Source organism: Moschus berezovskii, chromosome 19 (assembly GCF_049115385.1).
Source record: "Moschus berezovskii isolate FMDL1 chromosome 19, NW_MosBer_1.0, whole genome shotgun sequence".
Lineage (NCBI taxonomy): Eukaryota > Metazoa > Chordata > Mammalia > Artiodactyla > Moschidae > Moschus > Moschus berezovskii.
In genome coordinates, this window is record NC_142478.1 from 63590372 (window position 1) to 63615188 (window position 24817).

General features: G+C 45.5%; 1 protein-coding gene across 6 annotated transcripts in view; it reads left to right on the top strand.

The window, feature by feature from the left end:
* TBX5 (T-box transcription factor 5) overlaps positions 1-19837 on the top strand; it is a 53063-nt gene extending 33226 nt beyond the window's left edge. For 5 of the 6 annotated variants that reach the window (XM_055404698.2, XM_055404696.2, XM_055404694.2 and 2 more), the window contains 2 exons: positions 6211-6437; positions 17285-19474. In XM_055404698.2, the coding sequence (XP_055260673.1) occupies positions 6211-6437; positions 17285-17862 (805 nt within the window). In that variant the 3' untranslated portion in view covers positions 17863-19474. Of the gene's footprint in view, positions 1-6210; positions 6438-17284; positions 19475-19506 lie in introns of those variants that run through there. The other variant, XR_008683050.2, reaches the window with a different exon arrangement.
* The last annotated feature ends 4980 nt before the right edge of the window (positions 19838-24817 follow it).

Consider the following 24817-nt stretch of genomic DNA (forward strand, 5'->3'; position numbering starts at 1 on the left):
GTTGCAAAAGAGTCAGACATGACTGAGTGATTAAAAAACAACAGCAGTGGCTGGAACAGTAGGATGCACCAAAAAAAAAAAAAAAAAAACCAATGTAAATGATAAGGAGGAAGATGAGGATGACGAAGGTAGTGGTGAGAATGGTCATGCTGATAATGATGATGCTGGTGAAAACAATAGCCCCCAGTTGCTACTGTCTCCCCAGAACCACGAGGGCTTTTCAGCTGTCCCTTTAATTCTCTGCTGCCTGTAATCTTGAATGATGCTGCCTGTATATTTGAATGATGTAGAAGAAAATAGGTCATGTTCTCCTCGTGGGGACTTTAGAGGCTTTTGCTGTGTTGCTACTCACGAGTTCCTTTGTTTCGTGTGTTGATGAGCCCAGGAAAATTGATCCTGAGAATTTCCTGGTGGCCCAGTGGTTAGGACTCTGTGCTTTCACTGTTGAGGACGCAGGTTCAATCCCTGGTTGGGGAACTAAGATCCCACAAGCCACGTGGCATGGTCAGAAAAAGAGAAATGATCCCAAATGGTGTTTATTGGGACCATTTCCTCCTCTTTTCCTCTGTAACCCCGTCCTGACTGAGAAGTCACTGCTCTCCACACACCGATTTTGACACCTGCCAGGCGGATTTGGGGATGCTGTATCGCAGACACCAGGAGAGACCTGCGTGGCCGATGGTGGGCTGATGTTTCAAGCTCCTCAGAGAGAAGCATACTGAGAGGGACACATGGTTATTGAGATAATGTGCCTTTCCCACTTCTGTGAGTGTTAGTAATCAAAAGCAGGATTTGGCTTTTCCAGAGGGTAATTTTGCAATCTGGCAGTGCCGGAAGGGAGAATTCCACGGAGTCCATTGATATATTCTCTTGTAAATTCCCTCAGCCAACATTTTTTAAGAGTTATTTTCTTTAATTAAAAAAAAATAACCATCCCCATTAAGAATATCAAACTAAAAAGAGACTTCCCCGTCCCTGTTGGATCTCTGACAGCTCAGTACTCGAACTAAGCAAGATCTAAATTGAATTGCCAGTGAGATTTGACAGCTTTTTTGTTTTATTATTATAATGATTTTTCTTCTTCTTCTTCTTTTTTTCCATTACGTAGCTTCAGCCGCCAAGCGAGAACTATAAAGCTAATTTCATTCCTTTCAGCCTCCTGGCCCCAGGGGGAGAGTCGGAGCAGTGGAGCTGCTCAGTATGGCTCCAGCTTTAGTTCTGAAATGACACAGTCCACAGGAAAGCTGGGTTCGGAGACCCCAGGGTGTCATGAGGGTGTCTGTAACCTCACGGAAACTTGGCAGACACTCTGTTGTCCCCTGTCTGGTTACTCTGACGTGGTTTGTGATGACAAACAAAGGCAGGGGCCCAGAGTGAGAGATTGTCGCACCCCTGAGAGGTGGGTGAAATGAGAGAGGAGTCTCAGGCTCCAAACCCCTGCACCCCTAAAAGCATATTATGTTTTAAAAACGGAAAGAGGTCAGTAGGAAATTGTCTCGAGGTAATTTGGCGATGGTTGGGTTAGAATTCTGGTGGTATCTCTTTCTAGTTCTGGGACCCTGAGCAAGTTATTTCATCTCCCTGGGCCTCGGTTTTCTAATCTGTACAATGGGGATAAGAGCAGTCCCCACTTCAGAGGGTCACAGAGAGGATGAAGGGGGTGAATGCAGCATCCTTCAAAATGTGCTAGGCATTGTGCTCTTTGTACGTGGGGTAATTTCAGGGGTACTTTTAAAAAATTTGAATAGATAAGTATTTTTATTTTAATTGCATTAGAGGACCTTGCACCACAAACCCCTTAATGTCATGCCTGTTATTACTCAGAGTAAGGCAAAGCTCATTTAGGCAAAGAATTCAATTAAAAATGGAATAAGGTAAAGAATGGTTGGTTCACAGCAAACATCATAGCTAAGTTCAGGATTTCCTGATTCATGTTTCTTCTATAGAAGGATTCTTATCCTAGTTAGGGCCCTGGGCTTCTCTGGCAGTCTGGGGAAGCTTAGGAATCCCTTCTCAGAAGAATCTGATTAAATGTATAAAATAAGATGCAGTGATTGCCAAGGAAGCCCATTATATTAACACAGAGTGATCAAACTGTTTTCTAAATGGCGACATAGTAACATATGCACTTTATAAATGTCTTAAGTAATGGGGGCCTAGTAGCAGATTGAAAATGACTGTAATTTTGAAGTCATCATGAGCGTAAGTGGTATCTGGAGACCTGTACAGCTGCAGCAAGATAGGAAGTTATTTTGTTTCTGTTGATGACAGTCGCTAGGGCTGCTAACTCAACTGTGGCTTGCTGCCGACACCCATCACAGAAAGAAATACTGAATTCCAATTCGGGATTACTGAAAATAAAGACATCATTTTGAAAATCCAAGTTTACACCCCTAAGTTTTTCCCCAAAGTTGAGACCTCCACGTTCAGGAGACAGGCTTATGGCACGGCTCCCTCCTGAGAAATTTTATGAGCTGAAAGCGCGAGTCATCTTGTAACGGCAGTTATGACAGCTTCTACTATGTGCCAGACATTTTCTAGAGTATGTTGTTGGATAATTTCAACAATCTTGAGAGATAACTGATGCTCAGAGAGATCGAGTGTCTTGTCTAAGATCACACAGCTATTAAGATGGTAGGTCTGATCCAGAATGCACTTTTGCCTGAATCTAGTATCCTTCTTCCCACTACACCCTGATTCTTAGATACTCAAATAAAAATCAGAGTCCAGTGAGTGGGTTATCAGGGAAGGGAAGGTGTCTGGGGACTCAGGGCTGGCTGCTGCGGTTTCTCCAGATCATCTCTTTATTTCCCCATTTTGCAGGTGAGGCTTAGCTAGGTGACCTGCTTTATCCTAGCTGAATTAGCAAGGATATTGGACTAGGGGAGCTACAGGCTCAGTGGGATGGAAGACCCAGTGGATTGCATGAAAAATGGGCATTTCAGGACTTTTTTGGGTGGTCCAGTGGTTAAGATCCTGTGCTCCCACTGCAGAAGGCAAAGCTTCCATACCTGCTTGGGGAACTGAGATCCCACATGCTGCAGGGCCAAAAGAAAAGAAAAAAAAAGACAAGGAAGCACTTTTTAAAAACGTTAAAAAAAATTAGAATGGACATTTCCCCAGAAGTAGCAGCTTTTCTGGATCCACAGATGATGAGATCAGATTCAAATCCTCTTCTGTCCTTCTCTCACTCCCAGGGACCCCTCTTGGGAGAAATGTGGGAGACGCTTTGAATATTTTCTACTTCATTTTCATTTTGCTTTCCAGCCAAGCAAGATCTTCCCCTGTGAATTTCACCTCTGTTTCCATTGCCTTTCGTTGCCCAAGGTGGTGTGGAGGGTGGGGGACATGGGGAGGATGAATGGAGAACCTGGAGGGTCGCGTGTTGTCGTTCAGGAGGCTGCAGACCTTTCCTTTATTTTGCGTGTGTCCCTCCTAGACTAGTCCTTCTGCTCTGCTGTAATTAAAATTTTGTTTATATAATATTCTATTAACAATTAGTAATCATTATTATTTTCAACATGGAAATATTCATCTAAACTTCATAAATGGTGGTGGTGGTTTAGTTACTAAGTTGTGTCCGACTCTTGTGACCCCATGGACGAGTAGCCTGCCAGGCTCCTCGTCCATGGGATTCTCTAGGCAACAATACTGGAGTGGGTTGCCATTTCCTTTTCCAGAAACTTCATAAGGCTCACTGTAAAAAGAATCAACCAATGCAGATGTGCAAAAAGTAATGTTATTTAGTAGCTCAGTCGTGTCCAGCGCTTTTGCAACCCTATGGACTGTAGCCCGCCAGGCTTCTCTGTCCATGGGATTTCCTAGGCAAGAATACTGGAATGGGTTGCCATTTCTTTCTCCAGGGTGTCTTCCCAACCCAGGGATGGAACCCGGGTCTTCTGCATTGGCAGGTAGGTTCTTTACCACTGAGCCACAAGGAAAGCCTGCAAAAAAGTATTAAGTTGATCTAAAAGTTTCCCCATAACCCCAGCTTCTGGAGGGACCAGTGGGATCTATTTCATAATTTAGATCATGTTATATCCTGCCTCTTTAACTTCGTTTATCTTGCTCAGATTTATGAATTTATTCATAAACAGGCTTCTCATTATTTTCAAAGGTTGCATGAATATTCCATCATCTAGCTCTGTCAAAGTTGACTTAACCGTTAATGAGGACATTTAGATTGTTTCCAGTTTCTTCCCTCTGTTCTGGAGAAGGAAATGGCAACCCACTCCAGTCTTCTTGCCTGGAGAATACCATGGACAGAGGATCCTGGACGGGCTACAGTCCATAGGGTTGCAAAGAGTCGGACGTGACCAAGCAACTGGATACTTTCACTTTCATAGAAAATGCAGTGGAGAAAAATCCTCATACTTACCTTCTTAGGAAAATCCATAGTAATGGGATTGCTTGGTCCACTTTATTAAAAATTTCAAAAATGAACGCTATCAGAAATTCCCTGGTGATCAGGTGGTTAGGACTCAGTGATTTCACTCCCATGGCCCTGGATTGAATCCCTGGTCTGGGAACTAACATTCTGCAAGTTGCGTGGTGTGGCCAAAAAAAGAAGAAAAAAAAGGAGGGTGATATCATATTGCCTTCCAGAAGAGATAGGCAGATCACCTTATGCCCGCTGTACTTGTTACTGTCCTGCGCAAGATATCCTTTCTGATCCCAAACACTGGCAGCCCTCTTCCCTTCGTGGATGTGAGGATGTGTGGGTTGAACTGTTCTCTTCTTTAATACCCTGGATATTTCTGCCAATTCTTCCTTTTACCTTTGAGCTCTCTGCAGATTCTCACTCAGTCCCTCCGTCACTCACCTGGCTTCCTTTGGGGCTCTTGGTGATACTCAGCTCCACTTTCCTCCTTGCCAGGACAGGTTTCTGTTGAATTGCCCAAGCTCTTATGAGGACAAAAATAGGAATACCTGAAAGCTAAAGGGAAGGGAGCCTATCATAGGAGTGTGAGGGACCAGGAATTTCCCTGGTGGTCCAGTGGTGAAGAATCCACCTGCCAATGCAGGAGACATGGGTTCAATGCCTGGTCTGGGAGGATCCCACATGCCATGGAGCAACTAAGCCCATGTGCCACAACTACTGAAGCCTACGCACCTAGAGCCCATGCTCTGCAGCCGGGGAAGCCACTGTGATGAGAAGCCCATGCACCGTAAGCAAAGAGTAGCCCCCGCTCACTGCAACTAGAGAAAGCCCACGCAGCAACGAAGACCCGGCACAGCCAATGAATAAGTAAATAAAAATAATAAAAAGGGAGTATGAGGGACCAGATTTTGAGCGCTTTGGTAGGGACTATCCATATGGCATCGTAAGCTGAGGTTTAGAAAGGCTGCGGTCCAGTGGTGGAGATGAGGGCTGACTCTGGACCTGCCTCTCCTTAGACACCATGCTCTGTTCTCGATCTCCTCTGTCCTCTTTCTTTCCCTCTTCCTGCCCCCCACCCACGCACTGTGTCTCCAAAACGGTGACAGTCCTGCTGATGGCTGTCATTTGTTGTGACAAACGCCACTGTAAGGCTTTCACATGTATTAACTCATTTCTTCTCTCAGCAATCCTTTGAACCTAGGTTTTGTTTATTATCCCTTTTTTACAGGTGGGAAACCAAGGGACAGTGAAGTTAAGTATTGTCAGAGGCAACAAGTACAGCAACTCAAAAGGAAATTCTAAGGCACAGGCAGCAAACTCTTCAGATCGGGGTGACCTAGATTTTTCTGTGACTACCCTAGAAGGTCAGCTGCCACGCTTGACTAATGTTAGGGAAAGACCACAGCGCCATTTTAAAGATGGAGACCAAGAAGTTAAGTCTCAGTGACTTCTCAGATCTTTAGCATTTGAATTAAGGAATTAAAAAACATCTAGAATAGGGTGAAATATTTCAGCTGACATGTGTTTGTTGATTTTTAGAAGGAATTCTGAACTGGGGGTGCTCATTTACCTTTTGGCATATGTATAGAACTGTTCATGAACCTACTTGCCTAATGTATAAGACATGAAAAAATGGTGACTAAATGTATATGTCCATGACATAGGATGCACTTGAGTATAACTGTATCTCTCCATTCATCAAAGATCCCTTTGTTTCTTATTCTGTGATTTTTTTCCCCCCAGTGGATTCTTTGACCCTGTGATTCAGATAATGAAAAGATCTCTATCATGCCACTGATCAATGTTATTTTGTATCTTCTCTCTTTCAGTAAAGAATATCCTGTGGTTCCAAGGAGCACAGTGAGGCAGAAAGTGGCCTCCAACCACAGTCCTTTCAGCAGTGAGCCTCGAGTTCTGTCTGCCTCATCCAACTTGGGGTCCCAGTACCAGTGTGAGAATGGCGTGTCTGGCCCCTCCCAGGACCTCCTGCCCCCACCCAACCCGTACCCGCTGCCCCAGGAGCACAGCCAAATTTACCATTGCACCAAGAGGAAAGGTGAGTGCGACTGCACTGCCCACCTGGCCACTTTCTTTTCTTCTTCTTTCCCTTGAAAAAAGGAAATCCACCTAAATACATGTATATTTATTTTTAAAATGTAAGCAGTGCATTGAGAGACTGAGGGCCTGTAAGAGAGTCAAACCATTCTGGTACAGCTAAAGATTCCTTTGACACATCTCTGCCAAGTTCTAGCCCCTTCCTTGGGGAAAGCTTATTTGAAATGTTCAGACGCATTTATTTATTTACACTTGCACAAACACACAAATACAGAGTTTTGCTTTTACTTTTAATTGTTGATATCATACTGTACCTGTTTTGCAACTTGTATTTCTTAAAATTTTAGAATATATTGTATTTTTAAACTTTTTATTTTATATAGGAATATAGTTAATGAAAGGGCTTCCCTGGTAGCTCAGCTGGTAAAGAATCCGCCTGCAATGTGAGAGACCTGGGTTCAGTTCCTCATTTGGGAAGATCCCTGGTGAAGGGAAAGGCTCCCCACTCCAGTGTTCTGGCCTGGAGAGTTCCATGGACTGTATAGTCATGTGGCTGCAAAGAGTCGGACACAATTGAGCGATTTTCACTTTCACAGTTAATGAACAATGTTGTGTTAGTTTAAGGTGTACAGTAAGTAGAGTGAATCAGTCATACAGATACATGTTTTGATTATTTTTCAGATTCTTTTCCTATTTAGTTGTTACATACTGTTGAGTAGAGGTCCCTGTGCGCTACAGAAGCATACATTCTAGATGTCTTTTCATGACCCTAGAACAGCCTCATTCTTTTTAGCTGCTGAAAAGGAAATATTACCCCAAAAGGATAAAGCCAAGTTTATGTTGTCAGGGGTAGTCAGGGAGTATGCTTTCAGAGTCTTGGTTGTATTATAAGCCTACAACCTACACTCCAGGGAACCTCCTTGGAATTTGATGTGCTCTTTAGTCCTTGGGCAAGGTTTTTCCCAAGTGGATTCTGAGCTCTTCTTTCTTTTCCAAATCAATACCAAAAATAAAAAAAAGGCAGAGAGGGAGAAGAGAAAATCATGATCGATTTTGTCTCCTGTGCATCCCCTCTTTAAATCTCCTAGGCTGTTGTCTGAGACATCTCATAATTTCCTTTGCCTGATGAGAAATGCATGACGTCTTCCTAAGCTATCTGAGTTCAGAGGGGAAGTTAAGGCAGGAAATTTCCGGTGGCACATTTTCCAAGGCAGAATCGAAGGTGTGGATGCGGGCAGTGGGGCCAGGGAAACAGATTTGAGCCTCAACTCTGCCACCAGCTTCCTGGATGACCTCAGGCAGGTGTCCTAAGTCTCTCTGGGCGTCAGTTTCTCACTTTGTAAATGGTACTAAGTTCCTGAGCACAATTGGTGCTTGGTGAGCACCCCATGGGCGGCAGCGAAGTGAATCCCAGGAGGAAGTAAAGAGAAGGCTGCTCATTTAGGTGAAGGTTCGGGAAGACAGACATAAGGGGAGGGGACTGTGCAACCTCCTGCTTACGCCTGTGATTTTCAGAGTCAGACTAGTGAGATAAATCTGATCTTTGCCATTTTCACATGTTTATGATTAAGGGCAAGTTACTTAGTCAGTGCCTGTAAACCTCACAACAAACCTCTGTAGATTGGAGCCCACGATTGGACCTCTTCGGCTTGGTGTGAAGAGACTATGAAATCAACACTGGGTTGACTTAATAAACCAGCCCTGTTTTGCTCCAGATGGTCCGTGGCCCCGTCTTCAGAGTGCTGCCTGTTGGATCTCAAAGCCCCGTCAGCCAACACGACGCCTTTCAAAGTCCAGTGGTGCCTGGACCTTCTCTTTTGACATGAGAACAGGAACACAGTTTGGCTATTTGACATTTACCAAAGTCACGGTTTGAAAGAGGGAAGAGCTGTCATGCGTCCAAACATGGGGCTGGGGAGCTGACCCGGTGAGACTGGGCTTTCCAGACTTACCTGAAGCCTATCCAAACTCCCTGGATCTGGAAGGCCTGAGCAGCATCAGCCCATCAGACCCCCTGGCTCGACTCCCAGCACACCCGCTGCTGGATGGGCTGGAGCCCAGATGCCTGCAGTATGCCTCTTCAGGCACAAACAGGGGTTAAGAATGTCCTGTAGAGCACAGGTCCCGGCGCAGAGATGCTGTTTCATATTATATTTCAGGGAGCCCTGCCTAGTTCCAGGCCACAACCTTTTTAGGATCATTATTAAGTAGGCACTGTTATATAAACCCATTTTACAGATGGGGAACCTGAGGAATAATTGTGAGCTGATGGTTGTTTTTTTTTTCTTTTAATTAATTAATTTATTTTAATTGGAGGCTAATTACTTTGCAATATTGTAGTGGTTTTTGCCATACATTGACATGAGTCAGCCATGGGTGTACATGTGTCCCCCATCCTGAACCCCCCTCCCACCTCCCTCCCCTTCCCATCCCTCAGGGTTGTCCCACTGCACTGGCTTTGAGTGCCCTGTTTCATGCATCGAGCTTGGACTGGTGATCTGTTTCACATGTGGTAATATACATGTTTCAATGCTACTCTCTCAGATCATCCCACTCTCGTCTTCTCCCACAGAGTCCAACAGTCTGTTCTTTACATCTGTGTCTCTTTTGCTGTCTCGCATATAGGGTCATCACTACCATCTTTCTAAATTACATATATATGCGTTAATATGCTGTATTGGTGTTTTTCTTTCTGACTTACTTCACTGACGTTCTTTTTTTTAAAGCTACTTTTAAAAATGTTTTATTTATTTTTATTTACTTATTTATTTTGGCTGCATTGGGTCTTCGTTGCTGCGTGTGGGCTACTCTCTAGCTGCGGTGCTTGGGCTTCTCATCGCAGTGGCTTCTCTTGCTGGGGGGCACAGGCTCTAGGGAGCGCGGGTTTCCATATATGCAGCATGTGGGCTCAGTAGTTGCGGCTCCCAGGCTCTAGAGCACAGGCTCAGTAGTTGTGGCACATGGGCTCAGTTGCCCTGCGGCATGTGGAATCTTCCCAGACCAGGGATCGAACCTGTGACCCCTGCTTTAGCAGGCAGACTTTCAACCTCTGGACCACCAGGGAAGTCTGAACTGATGGTTCTTGAAGGCAGAGTTTGAACCCATGCCTGGCCTGCAGACTCTGCCTGGACCATGAACCATCACCCTACCTGCTTCCATTACCTTTGCTTATGAGCTGCAGTCTCCAAATTTCATTGTCCACTAGAGATCTGCTCTTGATTTTGGGTCCTATTCACTGATGAAGAGCTCACAGGTTTGAATTAAAGAGTTCTTTCAATTAAATTGATGCCAGACCTAGTTACAAAGAATCAGGGTGCTGTTTGATACTCATAGTAGGGTCCTTGGAAATGCACTCCTGGAGTTTACAGGAGGAAGGCTTTGAATGCAAGGCTGTGAACATCTTTGGGTGATGGGAGTGGTTGTCCTGCACATGGTGCTTTGCTGGGTGAACTTGGAATCGACTTGAGGTAGCCCCCTGGGAAAGCTGGAATCGGTGGCTGGTCCATTGAAGTCTCTCCCAGCAGCTGATACTTCCCAGCAGTGTGATGGTGGGTAACTTGCTTTAGCTTTCTGAGCCTCAGCCAGCTTTTCTACAGAATGGGGAGGACAATTGTGCTTTCGCTGCAGGTTTGTCATGAGATGGAATGAGATAATCCCGGTGATGCACTTGAGAACCTGGTACCTGTAAGTCCTCTGCTGAAGGTGCGCTCACAGCTGCCCTGACTTTGGGAAATGCACACCGTTGCAAGCAGCACAGACATGAATATGACTTGTTGTTGACTTGTTTGATGGCCGTGGCGATCGAATGCCCTGATGGAGATACACAAAGTGCTGACAGAAAGCAGAGTGGGGGGCTTCCCTGGTGGCCCAGTGGCTGAGAGTCCATACTTCCAATGGAGGGGACGTGAGTTTGCTCCCTGGCTGGGAAACTGAGATCCTGTATGCCAGAGGGCAGCTGAGTCTGGCCATTATGCTGTAACTAAGATCGGACACAGCCAAATAAATGTTTTTAGAAAGTTATTAAAAAAAAAAACCCAGCAAAGTGGATTATTGTACTAGAGTGGGGCGTCGGGGAAGAATTTCAGTTGAGGTCTGTGGAGAGTGGGTGTCAGATGTGAGATTGGGGAGGAAATGGGTGTCCAGGCATAGAGAAGAGCAGACCCTCGGAAAGTGGGGAGCCCCCTCTCACTGGGGAAGTGGACATAAGGCCAGCATGGTTTGAACACAGAGCAGGGAAGAGTGATGGGAGAGAAGGCTGCTGAGGAAGGCAGAGACCAGCACAACGCCAGCCCTTGTGAGCCACTTTGAAGGGCTCAGATTTTATCTTAACACTGACGGGTGACCTTTGCAGGGGTTTGAATCCATGAGGGATGTGATTCTGGTTTTGTCTTGAGGCAGTCCCTTTGCCGTGATCGAATTGATGCCAGGGATGGTTCATAGGCTATTGTAGGCTCCAAGGGTGTGAGATGGTGATGGCTCAGACCACGGAGTGTGGAGAAGAGCTGGAGATGTTGGAGCAGTCAGGACGTTGCGACTGGTGGGAGATAACAAGGTGAAGGATTGCCCCCTCTTTGACAGCTGTGGCCCCTGAGGCTCAGAGAGACGGAGTAACTGGCACAGTCACCCAGCGAGAAGGCAGCTCCACCCCGCCGATTCGTTCTGAGGTCTGTGCACTTGAGGTGCAGGGCTCGTTTTACCTTTGCAGAAACCTCTGCCCCTCTTGCCTCCCTCCACGCGGAAAAGACAGCTTCTAGGGACAGAGAACATTCCAGCCAAGCTCCATCTGTCCTGCCTCGGAGACGACAAAAAGCAATTCATCATCAGCCTCCATTGTAAAGCGATAAGGAATCAGCCGAGGTTTCCTTCCAGTTTGGGACTCCCGTTAAGTGATAACTCCATGGGTGGCTTCTCCCCCACCCCGGCCCCTGCCTGCCCCACTATCTGACTTCCCCTCATTGTCTGTCTCCTTTCCAACCGGCCCAGGAGGCAGCCCCAGTGAAATGTCAAAGGACCAGGCCAGCCAGGGGGCCCCTTGTGTTTGGACCCAGCTGTCTCCAAACTATCTCTCCTGATGGGAGGAGCTAAAAAAGCTGGGAAAGTGTTTTATCAATGCCACTCAATCACATCCAGTTCACCCGGGCCTGGGAGACCACTTGTCTGTCTTTCTCTCTCCTTCCCACCCTGACAGCCCTCCCCAACCACTGGAAACCAGAGGCAACCCAAATAAAGGTTTTAGGAAAGCCAGTTACTGCCCTGGATACTGAGAGGGAAAGGGGAGAGGAATTGGGTACCGTCAAGGGCTTTACATTTCCTCAGCCTCCTTGGTTTTTAGAGCAATCCCACACCCTTTCCTTTACTGGAGTCTCCCTGTGGTCTTTGAGTCACAGGAGATGCCTTCCACCCCCGTGGCAAATAGGAGGCAAATCGAGGAATAAGAGCTTGGAATAGATTCCCAAGGTTATGTGGTTATGTGGCTGATGAGTGGCTGATCCAGGCTGCAGTCATCGAATAAATATTAATGGCACACTTACTTTGTACTGGGCGCTGTGCTGTATGCTGAAGGTGAGGGGAGAGAGATGGCAAAGGTCTCTATTCCCCAGAAGCTTGTATTCTCACTGGGGGAGACTGATAGCAAGCAAGTCAGTACATCCCATGGCTTTGGTAGTGGTTCGCTGAGATTTGAACTGGAGTCTTTTGATTCCCAATCTTCCCACAGTACCATCCAAATTCTTTTCACTTTAAGGTTAAGAGCTAATAACATGGTGACAAACACATACACACCAATCCATCTGCCCATCCAACCATCTATCCATCTGTCTGTCCATCCATACATCTATTCATCCACCCACCCATCCATTCATCCATCTGTCCTTCCATCTATCTGTCCACCCATCTATCCATCCATCTGTCCATCCATCCATTCGTCCATCCATCCATCCATCCACCCATCCATCTATTCATCCATCTATCCATCCATCTATTCTTCCATCTATCCATCCATCCATTCATCCGTCCAAGGAATCAAGGTTACCACCTTTTCATAGTCTCTGAACACAGTGGGTTTCCTGAAGGCTGAAAGGCTGGGGCCATCTATCAGAAAGAGCTCTGTTCAGTGTCATAAGGCCTGAATTAGAATTCTACTTCTGACTTGGCAAAGGTCACTCAGCTAAGGAGTGGCATTTTATCTCTCTGCCTCCAGTGTCTTCATATGTGAAGACTCCCCCACAATCTTTCATCTGAATCAGCAAGGGAAGTGACCTGTTTGGCAGTGGTGACAATGTTTGCTCAATGGGATCAGAGATTTGAAATTAGCTCTGTGAGTTTCCTAGCTCTGGAGTTCACCCAAGTACCTCCAGGATTGGACGACCTTCACAGAGCCATCTATCCAGTCTTCCAAGAGGTGAAAGAGAGTAGAATTGTATTACTTGGACAGATAAAATTGGAATACTTAAATACAAGGAAAATAGAAACTAGACTGCACTGTTATTGTCTCAATTCCTACATGAAATTTATCTATCATCCCCATGTATAATGGGTTTCCCCAACCGCTCAGTGGTAAAGAATCTGCCTTTGATACAGGAGCCACAGGAGACTCAGGTTTGATCCCTGGGTTGGGAAGATCCCCTGGAGAAGGGAATGGCACCCCACTCCAGTATTCTTGCCTGGAGAATCCCACGGACAGAGAAGCCTTGTGGGCTACAGTCTGTGAGGTCTCAAAGAGTTAGACATGACTGAAGTGACTGAGCACATGGGCACCCCATGTATAATACGAACAAGAACTGAAACTGGAATGGTCTAGGGGTTTGCCAAGGTTATGTAGCCAGTGAGTCAAGAGACGTAACTCGGTGCCCTAAAATCTGTATCCTGGATTCATCATTAAAGCCATTTTATCCAGAATCAACAACATCCGGAAACATGCCAGGGACTAAGGTTTTTCACGGTGTGGCGCGGTGATTGGTGGTTAGAATCAGGAAGAGCTTTACTGTTGTCCAGGGATTTAGCTGGGTTTCGGACTTTTGAAGTGTAATCGACCACCCGTATGCAGCTTTCTGAAAGCAAGCCGTGGACTCATCTCATCGAGGACTTGACCTTTGACTGCCGCCCATTCCCCCAACTGTGGAAGATAAGCAGGACTCGGTTGGGACAGATGTGTTTGCTGTTGATCAGTTATCAGGCTCCCAATAAAAAGATAGAAACCAAACCATCACGAAAATAAACACAGAGATGACATCCCAAGCATTTATCATGACCATCGTGAAGTTTTGATCCTGGCTTTGGAATTTCTTTACAGTTTGATGAGGATCAAGAGAAACTGGAGAATGCTTAAGTCCTGTTTCCGTCAATAACCCAGCATCGAGTTTTTCTTAGGACTCTACATCAGATCTTTGGAGTATTAAGCCTTGGAATGTGTAATTTTACGATTTTTCAAAATGTGGCTCTGGCCTTTTTCATATTATCCTTCCTTTTTTTACTTGTAAGCAATCTGGAAGGGGATCAGAAACTTGGGACTGGTTAGTTTGTCTTTTTTTTTCTCTTGCCAAGGGTACCCTGCAGCTGTACTTTCTATTATTGAAAAGGGGGACGCCCTGGTTAAATGGAAAACCCGAAAGTTATGATCCCAGCAACAATGGAGACATTCAGATTTATGGATCTGAGGGGTGGAGGGAAGGAAGAATGGAGGGAAGGAATTGGAGGAGGAGGTAGCCAGGACAAAAAAATAGATAAGTGATGGGTAGTAGTGTCTTTAAGATGCCCCCAAAATGCTAGGTTGAAAAGTGAAAAATACGGACCCTTGCTCATCTGGATGTCTTCAAACATCTGGATGGTTGGCATCATGTAGCTAGAACACCTGGAAGAATAATGATTGCATTTTTCAATTTTTGGGGACCAGTGTTTGAGTATCCTATGGGTCCCAGATGTGTCCCAGAAAGAGTTTAGCTGAAAATAAGTGCTTGCTATTAGATGGGTGCAACCTAGATGTGAAGATACACGTTTGGGGGAGATTTTGGATGTAACTGGGGGTGTCACCTGGAGAATGATGAGAGTGGAGGTGTTGGGCGGAACCCACATCCAAGCTACCCTACTTGGCATGGGCTGTTGGTTTATAGTCCAGTGCTAAGTCATAGGACTTAGTGTGGGGAGAAAACTGACCTGAAGCTTTACTCCTCAGGACTACCTGCTCATCAGAGTGTCAGCCTCCTGCTCTTACAGGTCCTACCCTTGTTCCCTTGCCCCTGAATGGGGGAGGATGGAGAGAGGCCAAGGATGTGCTCTGAGCAGGACCACAGCAGTTGACCAGCACCTGGCAGGGGCTTGGTAAGGGCTCAGTCAGTATTTGTTGGGTGGCTGAGTGAGTGGCATTGGATAGTAGAAATTCAGAGAGCTGGAGGCAAGGTGCGGTCGGCAAAATGAGTTGGTCATGTCTTTGATTGCAGCCTCCATTCCTTCCCAGCTGCTTGGCCTTGAGCAGGTCACTTCTCTGAGCTTTGATTTCTGCCTCTAAGATACGATAATGAGAACGGCCACCTCGAGGAATGACGGCGAGATTGGAGTTAGGTCGCTTAGTAGGTGTTCAATAAACTCTGGCTCTTATTTCCTTCCTTATTTAGTCCTGTGTCCTGCCATCAACCATCACTGTGGTCACAGGTATGAGAGTGTCCCAGGGTTTCATTTTTCTTCACACCCCAAACATGGCATATTTCCTTTTTTCATATAGACTTTTTTTTTTAAAGAGGCAAGTATATTCTTTTATTATAAAGTTTAGGCATGAAAGACAGAGTGGTTTACCCAGACTATATCACCATTTGACAGCACAGCTGGGAAAAGACTGTTTTCTAAGTCTAGTTCTCAATTATTATCGGCATATTTCTTAGCATTGTTCATTAGAAAGAGATCGGAAGTGAGGAAAGGAAAATCTCCAGCTTGGGGAGTAAAATCCCAGCCAAGGAATGAATCTGTGTGAGGTTTACACCTCAGTAGAAACTCCCTAGGACTGCTTCCCCTGAAGGAAACACCTGGAGGTGTGTTATTACAGATGAGGTCTGCCAGGACACAGGTGGTGTTACCCTGGCAACACGAGCTGCCCTGGGTGATGGATACAGGAGATTTCCATGCTCGATATTATTGTGCCTGAGTTGCCCAGTGAGCTAAGTATTGCTGACTCTGATTCAAAGATGGTAAAAAGGAGTCCCAGAGATGGCAGATACCTTGGTAGTGTCCCATCAATGTTAAGTAAAAGGGCCAGAGTTGGGCTCATGCATGCCTAGGTTTTTTAACTGAGGCCTGCATTTTAGGGAGTCTTTGAGCCCCTTGAAGTTGTATGCATCGCTTTTGTCTATACCTGCAGTTCTCAAATGTCGTGTATCAGTTTTTTTCCTAGGAGAGAGCCCAGCACTTTTGTTAGAACCCAAAGGGGTTGGTGACCCCAGAGTGGTTAAGGAAGACCCTCTTTCAGAGACAGAACTCTCTCTGCATTGCTTTCTCTTAGGGATTAATTAGTGCCCACAGGAGGGAAGTGACTTGCTCGGTGAGGAAACGGTGACACGGTAATCGTACTGTACCAAGTACTGTGTCAATTACCAACTCCACCAATGCTGACTGGGACCTTATTCACATGAGATGTCAGGAAGGGATTTGGGGATTCATTTCAGTTTCCATCCGTGTATCCGTCTGTCCACTCACTGTTCCATCCATTGCAGAAGTATTTGCTGCATGTCTTAATGTCTAGCATGGATTGAAGAGCAGGGATTTTATCATCAGATTCCTAGGATTCTCATCCCAACCCCACTGTTTATCAGCCATAGAGGACCATCGGCAAGTTTTTTGTTGTTGTTGTCGTTCAGTCACTTAGTCATGTCTGACTCTTCGCGACTTCGTGGACTGAGCACACCAGGCTGCCCTGTCCTTCACCATCTCCCAGAGTTGGCTCAGATTCATGTCTGAATCGGTGATGCCATCCAGCCATCTCATCTTCTGTCGTCCCCTTCTCCTTGTAGTTACTTGACAATGTCGTGTTAGTTTCTGCCGTACAGCAAAATGAATCGGCCACACATACACATATATCCCCTCCTTTTTGGACTTCCCATTCAGGTCACCATGGTGCAGCAGGCAGGTTTCTCAACTTCTGCGTGTCTCCTTTCTCTCATGTGTACGATGAGGATACTAAGAGAACCACCTCATGGGGCTGTTGAGATTAACTGGGTGACCTCATGGAGAGTACTCAGAACAGTGACAGACAGTGAGCACTGTCTGTGCTTTTATTGTTATGGTTGATGCTGTTGTTATTGTTGTTATTAGGTGTGTGCCCCAGGTTCTGGGAAGATAGTGATGGGTATTCCAGACCATATGTTGCCTTCCTGAAATTTACATGCTGGGGAGGAAGGAAGAGAATAATAATTGTCATTTATGGAGCGTTTCCTTGTACCAGGCTCTGGACTAAGTACTTAACCTATATTTTCCCATTTCATTAGAGCTTCCCTTTCTAGTGCCGTTATGACTCTTTCCACTTTATAGGTGAAGAAGCTGAGCTCAGTTTCCCCAGCTTACTTGAAACTATACAAAGCATCTTCTATAACAATTGCACTAATGGTCTACTGAGGGAATACACCGAAACTTATTTTTTAAAAAAGAAACTGGGCTCGGAAAGGTCAAACTGTTTGCTTAGGGCTCCGTAGCTCAAAGTCTTCGCCATGACAGGCCACCACCCCTTAATGATCAGGACGGAGGTTGGAGCTAACCATCCTCCAGACTTAATCCTTCCATCCTTGGGCCAAGTGGCTGTCTCAGCCTTGAGCTGTGGGGTGGCTGGTCCCTGGCCTCATGGGTGTCTGTCCTCCTGTCTTCCCGCAGATGAAGAATGTTCCAGCACAGACCATCCCTATAAGAAGCCCTACATGGAGACATCACCTAGCGAGGAGGACCCCTTCTACCGCTCCGGCTACCCCCAGCAGCAGGGCCTGGGTGCCTCCTACCGGACAGAGTCAGCCCAGCGGCAGGCCTGCATGTACGCCAGCTCCGCGCCCCCCAGCGAGCCCGTGCCCAGCCTGGAGGACATTAGCTGCAACGCCTGGCCCAGTATGTCGTCATACAGTAGCTGCACGGTTACTACCGTGCAGCCCATGGACAGGCTACCCTATCAGCACTTCTCCGCCCACTTCACCTCGGGGCCCCTGGTCCCCCGGCTGGCTGGCATGGCCAACCATGGCTCCCCGCAGCTCGGAGAGGGAATGTTCCAGCATCAGACCTCCGTGGCCCACCAGCCTGTGGTCAGGCAGTGCGGGCCTCAGACTGGCCTCCAGTCCCCAGGCAGCCTTCAAGCGTCGGAGTTTCTGTACTCTCACGGCGTACCAAGGACCCTGTCCCCGCATCAGTACCACTCAGCCGTGCATGGAGTCGGCATGGTTCCAGAGTGGAATGACAACAGCTAAGGCCAGGCCTGCTCCTCTGCTGCCATTTCCAGAGGGAGGGGAGAGAGAGAGGGAGAGAGACAGCCACAGGGAGAACCCCACGGATGAGATGTCTCATTTCACCCCGCGTTCACGTCTGCACTTGAGAACTATCCCTGCCCCCACACCCCCCACCCCGACACTGATGTAATCAGTCGCTTGAAACCACAATTCAAAAAATGTGACTTTGTTTTGTCTCAAAACTAAAAAACAAGAAGAGATGAGTCCCCCCCCCGCCCCCCTCCACGACCACTGCCCACCTCGACCGGCCACAATCACACCACTTCCAGGACGCCCTCCCTGATTTCTTCTTTTGGTCTCCAGAAAGTCCTGCCTCCTGGAGTGTTTGATCCTCATGCGTAGTTGGAGTCCTTCCCTGTCTTGGTGTTAATGTTGACGTTGTTATATAATAAATAATAATATATTTTTTTCTTTCAATTTTCTTAATGGGACCCAGTCCCTTATTCTGGGGGAGGTCTGAGGCAAGTATGTTTCAAGATATGTACTTGTGGGGTTCCCCTCAAATACTCCTCCAACCCCCCAAACCTAAATTGGCCACCCTTCCTCTTGACTAAGAAATTACCTACCTCTGCCAGGGAATGTTTCTGCCAAGCTTCCCTGTGTCCCAGCTTCTCTCCAATCTTGGCCTCCCTTCCCCATCCTCATGGGGTCCAGGTTTGCCTCCTGCCCACCAGTGGGGTCAGGTTAATGCCGGACTCCATCTGGCGTCCTATCTCACTTGGCCCTCCCGTCTCCCCGGCTCCGCGTCCTTCCCGCCCGCTGAAACGTGGCCTATACCTTCCCAACCGGAAATCTCGCTTTGAAAAACTTAAAAAGCCCCGGTTTACATGCGGGCAGAACTGTGATAAGCAAGGCGCAAGCTCTGTGCTGACAAGCGTTGTGAAAATGCCAAAATAAATATTCGTCCTGATAACCAAAAAAAAAACAACAAAGCCAGCCCCAGCTTCCAAACCTTCATCACCGCCGCCAATGACCCAAACTGGATGCAAAAGCAACAGCACCATCCCTAAGAAAGAAGCCAGACTTACTCACTGAGGAGCATTCTCCAAAGACATCACACCAGCACCAAATGCAGACCCTAAACTGTGGTTATTGAAAGCAGAAAACGGTATTAAAAAAGAAGTGTGTAAGTAAAATGTTATTGCAGGGTTCTTCAGATGTAATATTTTACTGGTACTATTTATTTATAAATAGGAGTTCTAATTAAGTAATAACCTGAAATGGAATCCAGCATGGGAGCTGGCCAAAAGCTTTTAATTTTATTGATACTCAAAACCAAGTTTGCATTTTTTCTTCCCTTTCAAATGTGCTTTGCTTTCATGATTAAAAAAAGTTATTGTTTTTTTTTTCTTAACTGACCCTAATAAAGAGAACAGGGTAATATGTGAGACTGCGTATGTTCAAGTACGTAAGAGTGTGAGAGTCTGTTTGTCATGTGAGTGTCTTTCTGCGATTATGTCTTTTTATGTTGCTAAGGGAGGGGTGGGATGAGAATTAAGTACTTGTTTCGTATATTTGTGTGCCAGTTAATGCCTAATAAATACCATGTGCTTTGAAAAGTACAAGGGACTTGAACACCCATTTTTTCCCCCTGTGTTCTTTCAGTGGACTGAATTGAGAGGAAATTCAGTGGAGGAAACGGAAGGAGAAGTTGTCTGGCAGGTGAATTTTTCTCTCCATCTGCTTTCTCCAGCTGTTCTTGGGGTGTTTGGAATCCTGCATTGAAGCGTGATGGAGCTGAATGTGTTTATCCACTGGCTTAGACTTCTGGAATGGAGATATTTGTTTTAACTGATTTTGAGTCAGCACTGGAAAAGAAAAGCCAGGAATCCTAACTGATAAAAAAAAATATATATTGGCCATAACTAATACTTAATACTTGGTTTTCTGAAAGATTTCTTTCTTTGAGTTAATTTACTGCAATGAATTGTTTTGGAGGTCCCCAGTACAAGTAACTTTCTGAACCTTTTGTGGATATTTATTCAAAGCCCGCAAATTTAGGATGTATGAGTTTGTCCTGACACTTACAGGGCAAAACAGAGCGGCAAACCAGTAACGAGTTTACTGCTGCCATTTTTTTTTTCTATTTTTATAATTTTGGTGCCAATACCTTTCAAATGATCTAGAACCATCAAATATGTCACATTGCCTTAAGACAAGAACAACTGGCTTGTTGAATCCAAATTACTCATTTAATCGGGTCCCCCTGGACCTTTCCTAGCAGAGAACTCCCAGGAAGTGTGAATTAATTATAAAGAGATGACAATTCAGCTTCTCTCAAGTACGATGGAGAAACTAGGTCAATGGCCTTCCTGTCCCCACAGAGAACGAATGAGTTAAGTTTCACTGGAGAAGTTCTGACTGTACTAAGTAGATATTTACTTTCCTGAGTTAATAAAGGGGGCTTGAAAAACTTACCTTCCCAACTAATTAACCATCTACACAAGATAAGCAGTCTTAGTCTTTCTCAAGAGCATCACAAGAATACTGAGTTAACGCTCCTATCTCCAGCACTCAAACAGTCGCTTCTTTGGAGAATCATTAAAAATTATGTCTAAGCTTCATAAATCAAAAAAGGGACACTGTCCTTCCATAACAGAAGCCAACTGACTTCTTCGGGTTCCAAACAGTGGTAATAAAGGATCTGTATACTAAATTGGTAGGTTTAAGGATGTCATATCCAAAGATTCATGTAGTCTTATCATTGTTTAGATGTCAAAAGACACAACACTGGGGACTCCCCTTGTGGTCCAGGGGTTAAGACTTTGCCTTCCAAGGCAGGGGATATGGGTTTGATCCTTCGTAGAGGTGCTAAGATCCCACATGCCTCATGGCCAAAAAACCAAAGCATAAAACAGAAGCAGTACTGTAACACATTCAATAAAGACTTATAAAATGGTCCACATCAAGAAAAATCTTTAAAAATTAAAAAAGACACAACACAAATTATTATATTTCTGTGATATCTTTAATGGATGCTTCCTCTGGACTAGACAAGGGATAAGTACTGAGGACACAGTGATGAACAAGGTGATAGAGGTTGTGTCATCCTGGAGTTTATGGTTTACTGAGAGAAACAGCCCTTAGGTAACTGTCTTCTTAATTAGTAATTGCAAAGGCAGGGAAAACTACGAAAGCAGTGTGCATAATGTCATAAAGAAATAAAACATGGAGTCCTAACCTGATTTTTGAGCCCTGAATGATGAGTAGGAATTAGCCACGTGAAAAGTTGGGAAGAAAACCTTTCAGGTAGTAGGAATAGCTTGTGCAAAGGTCCTGAGGCAGAAATGGGGGGGGGGTGGAATGAGCTACAGGTTCATGAATGGATAGTAATCGCCGAGTCTACATTTAGTCATTTGTTCCCAAGCATGTGTTGGAGTCCCAGCCTGTGTGACAGATCCTCTTACCTGTCGAGGACCTACTGATGGTGTTCAGGTCTTTTCCAGCTTCTCACCACAGCTGCAGAGGACAGACAGGATTCGTGAGCTGGTGGGCTTCTTTGTACTTGGGAGAGGAACATTACAGCATCCTTCTGGCTTCCTTGTCTGACATGAGTGCTCAAGTGTGGGACTTAAAGTTATGAGGCAGAGGAGCACCAAAGCCATCAGAGACTCTGACCATATGAGCCCAGAGAGGCTGGGAACACTCACAACAGCACACAGCTGGTGTGTGCGGCAGAGCTCAGCATGGAAGCTAAGTCTGTCCGAACCTTGGCTTCCTCGGTCACAAAAAGGACCTCTTTTACCTGCTTCAAAGGACTGTTGTGAGGTTTGAGATAATTATCTCTGGACATGTCCAGTTAAGTCCCTATCTCAGTACATGCTTAAGAAAGAAAGACTTAAGCATCTGCCTACAATGAGGGAGACCCGGGTTCAATCCCTGGGTCGGGAAGACCCCCTGGAGAAGGAAATGGCAACCCACTCCAGTACTCTTGCCTGAAAAATCCCATGGACTGAGAAGCCTGGTAGGCTACAGTCCATGGTGTCACAAAGAGTCGGACACGACTGAGCGACTTCACTTTCACTTTGATCCATGAAATGCAAGTTAAGTACAATTTTTCATTCATTGACTTAGCGAATGCATATTTTAATAAAATTGTAACAATACAGGAAATTTCCTGGTGGTCCAGCGGTTAAGACATGGAGCTTTCACTGCTGAGGGCCTGTGTTCAATCCCTGGTCAGGGAACTGAGATCCCTGCCATGGACAAACCACCTGCCGCAGACAAATGATAATAATGTTGCTAATGAGAAAATAGGAAATTTCATAAACTCCTGGCTGGAATGAGGATAGATAAACCATTTGGGAGGAGAGTTTAGCAAAATAGATCAACAGCCTTAAAAATGTGCTAATCATTTAACTTGACAACTCTGTTTTAAGGAATTGGTCCTAAGGTCATAATCTGGGGTGTGCTCAAATATTTATTTTCTGGGATGTTCATTATGATTTCTTTAATCATACAAAACTGGAGACAACTGGAATTGGGGTAAATAAATTAATGTCCGAGCAGACAGTGCAATACCGCTTTTCCATTAAGAAACACATTTATGAAGACAACTTGAAGGAGATGCTCAATATCCATTGTGAGTGAAAGAATGGGTCACAAGTAGCATGCCCACCAGCATCTCAATTTTATTAAATATATCTGCATTCATTCATGCTCAGAGGAGAAAAACAGGGATGCAGAACGCAATAATAACACTGATGAGAACTGTTGGTGCTGATGAGAATTGTGGGTGTTTAAAGTTTCTCTGTGTATTTGGATATTTCCTATTTTTTGAGATGAAGATGAATTCTCTTTATAATTAGGAATAGAACTAGTGAAACGAAATCACGTTTATTTTTTGGTCATTGAGCAAGTAGAATCTGTGAGGCAGGTGAGGCACCCGTGTCTGCTTTGAGGATAAAGAGATGGAGACTCTGTAAGGGGTGACAGTGGGCAGTGGCAGAGCTGGGTACCGGTCCAAGGCGGCTGCTTGCTGAGTGTGGAATGTTCTCCTTGGCGGAAGCAAGGAGGCATCTGGATATTTCTCTGGCTCCATTTTTTGGGGTTGAATTTTGGAGGCTTGGTGCTCTTATTGGGTCAAACTATTGTCCTGAGAGAACTGTTCTCCTGTTAATGAAAACACACAAGCACATACACACACAGACATAAGCAGACATGTACATACACACACATGAACATACAGATATACACACATACAAAGACATAAGCGCACACATATAAGACAAAAACACATACACAAGCACACACATATACACACACACACACGTACGCACACAGACACATAAGCACACAAACTAGACCACGAAAGAAGTCCCTGATCTATTTATTTTTAACTGAATTTGATTTACAATGTTGTGCTGCTTTCAGGTGTATAGCAACGTGATTCAGTTTATATATATTTATTCTTTCAGATTCTTTTCCAGGGAGCCCCATTTCTAATCCTGAGGTTAAGGTCCCTAGAAATGTCAGATGTTCATACTCTACTGATCTTTAGAGAAGAGGAAACAAAGGTTTGGGGGTTTCCAGGGTGGAGGCAAGGCCTAAGGCCAAGAGGCTACTTAATGGCAGAGATGGGGCCAACACCCAGACAAACCTCATTTGTTCTAGATTCCTTGTGTGATGGGTATTTGGTATTTTGTGATCTCCCTGCATCTGTTCTTCCTTCTTTTGGAGATTGCACCCTGAATCTTTGGGAGGATTTATATTATTCGCATTGTGTGTAGTCGGTGGGCACAGCAAATGGCTGGGTCAGTGCCCAGCCCTGCCTCCTGGGTCCATCCTCTGGGTTACTTGCAGATTGGGTGGCTGGTCTGGCTTCCTGCATCTGAGTCTCTCTGCTTTTGACGTCTTCTCTAGCCTAAGGCATGTGCTTGGCCAGGGAATCAAGTAATGAAGGACAAGAGTACTACCTTGTAAATATCTCAGCTTTCTGTCCCTTTGATGGGACCACTCTGAGTTTGTTTTACAGCCTCTTATGGGATCCCTAGGGGAACTGAGTCCCACTTGCTCACGAAGGTGACCTGCTTGTTGTTTAGTCGCTTAGCAGTGTCTGACTCTTTGTGACCCCATGGACTGTGGCCCACCAGGCTCTTCTGTCTATGGGATTTTCCAGGCAAGAATACTGGAGTAGGTTGCCATTTCCTTTTGCAGGTGATCTTCCTGACCTAAGGATCAAGTCCAGGTCTCCTGCATCTCTTGCAGGAAAATTCTAGCAGGCTAATTCTTTACAACTGCACCCCCTGGAAAGCTCGACCTGCTTGTTACCACACCCTTCACTGGTTTCTTTCCTTCCTTATCTCGAGTCTCACTCCACTCAAGTAGACCACTGCACCCAAATCCTTGTTTTAGGGTCTTCTTGGAGGAAACCTGCACTAGGAGAGTAACACTGTTAATCTAGAGCTTTCCTCTTCTTAGACAAGAGGGTGGGAGCACGAGACCCAAAAAGGCTTATTGCATCTCTTTCTTTCCCTCTCCCAGAGACAACCTTGAGAAATAAGCAGACCAAAACCGCTAGTGCACATTCAGTTTAGTCCCTTATAAAACTCTTTTTTAGTCCCTTCCACCTACATCCCCCAGATTGTCCTTTATTATAATTACGACTCTCCAGGCTTCCCTTCAGTAATGTGAATTCCTTTTCAAAGCTGCTACCCCCACTTATAAAGACTGAGCAGAGCACAACCCTCATAGCAGGTCATTCGCATTGATAGTCTGGCCAAATGGGGCCCACCTGAATTAGTGCAGTGCACAGCCTGCCCAACTGTTCATGGTGGCCCTGTGCCACTGATATTTTCAACACTTTTTTTTTTTAAGCTTGTACCATAGTGGATAAAAACCTTGATATAGAAATAGCCTTCTGCCATCGGGTAAGTGAATATTTAAACCATGAGCATGAGATAGTTGAAACACAATT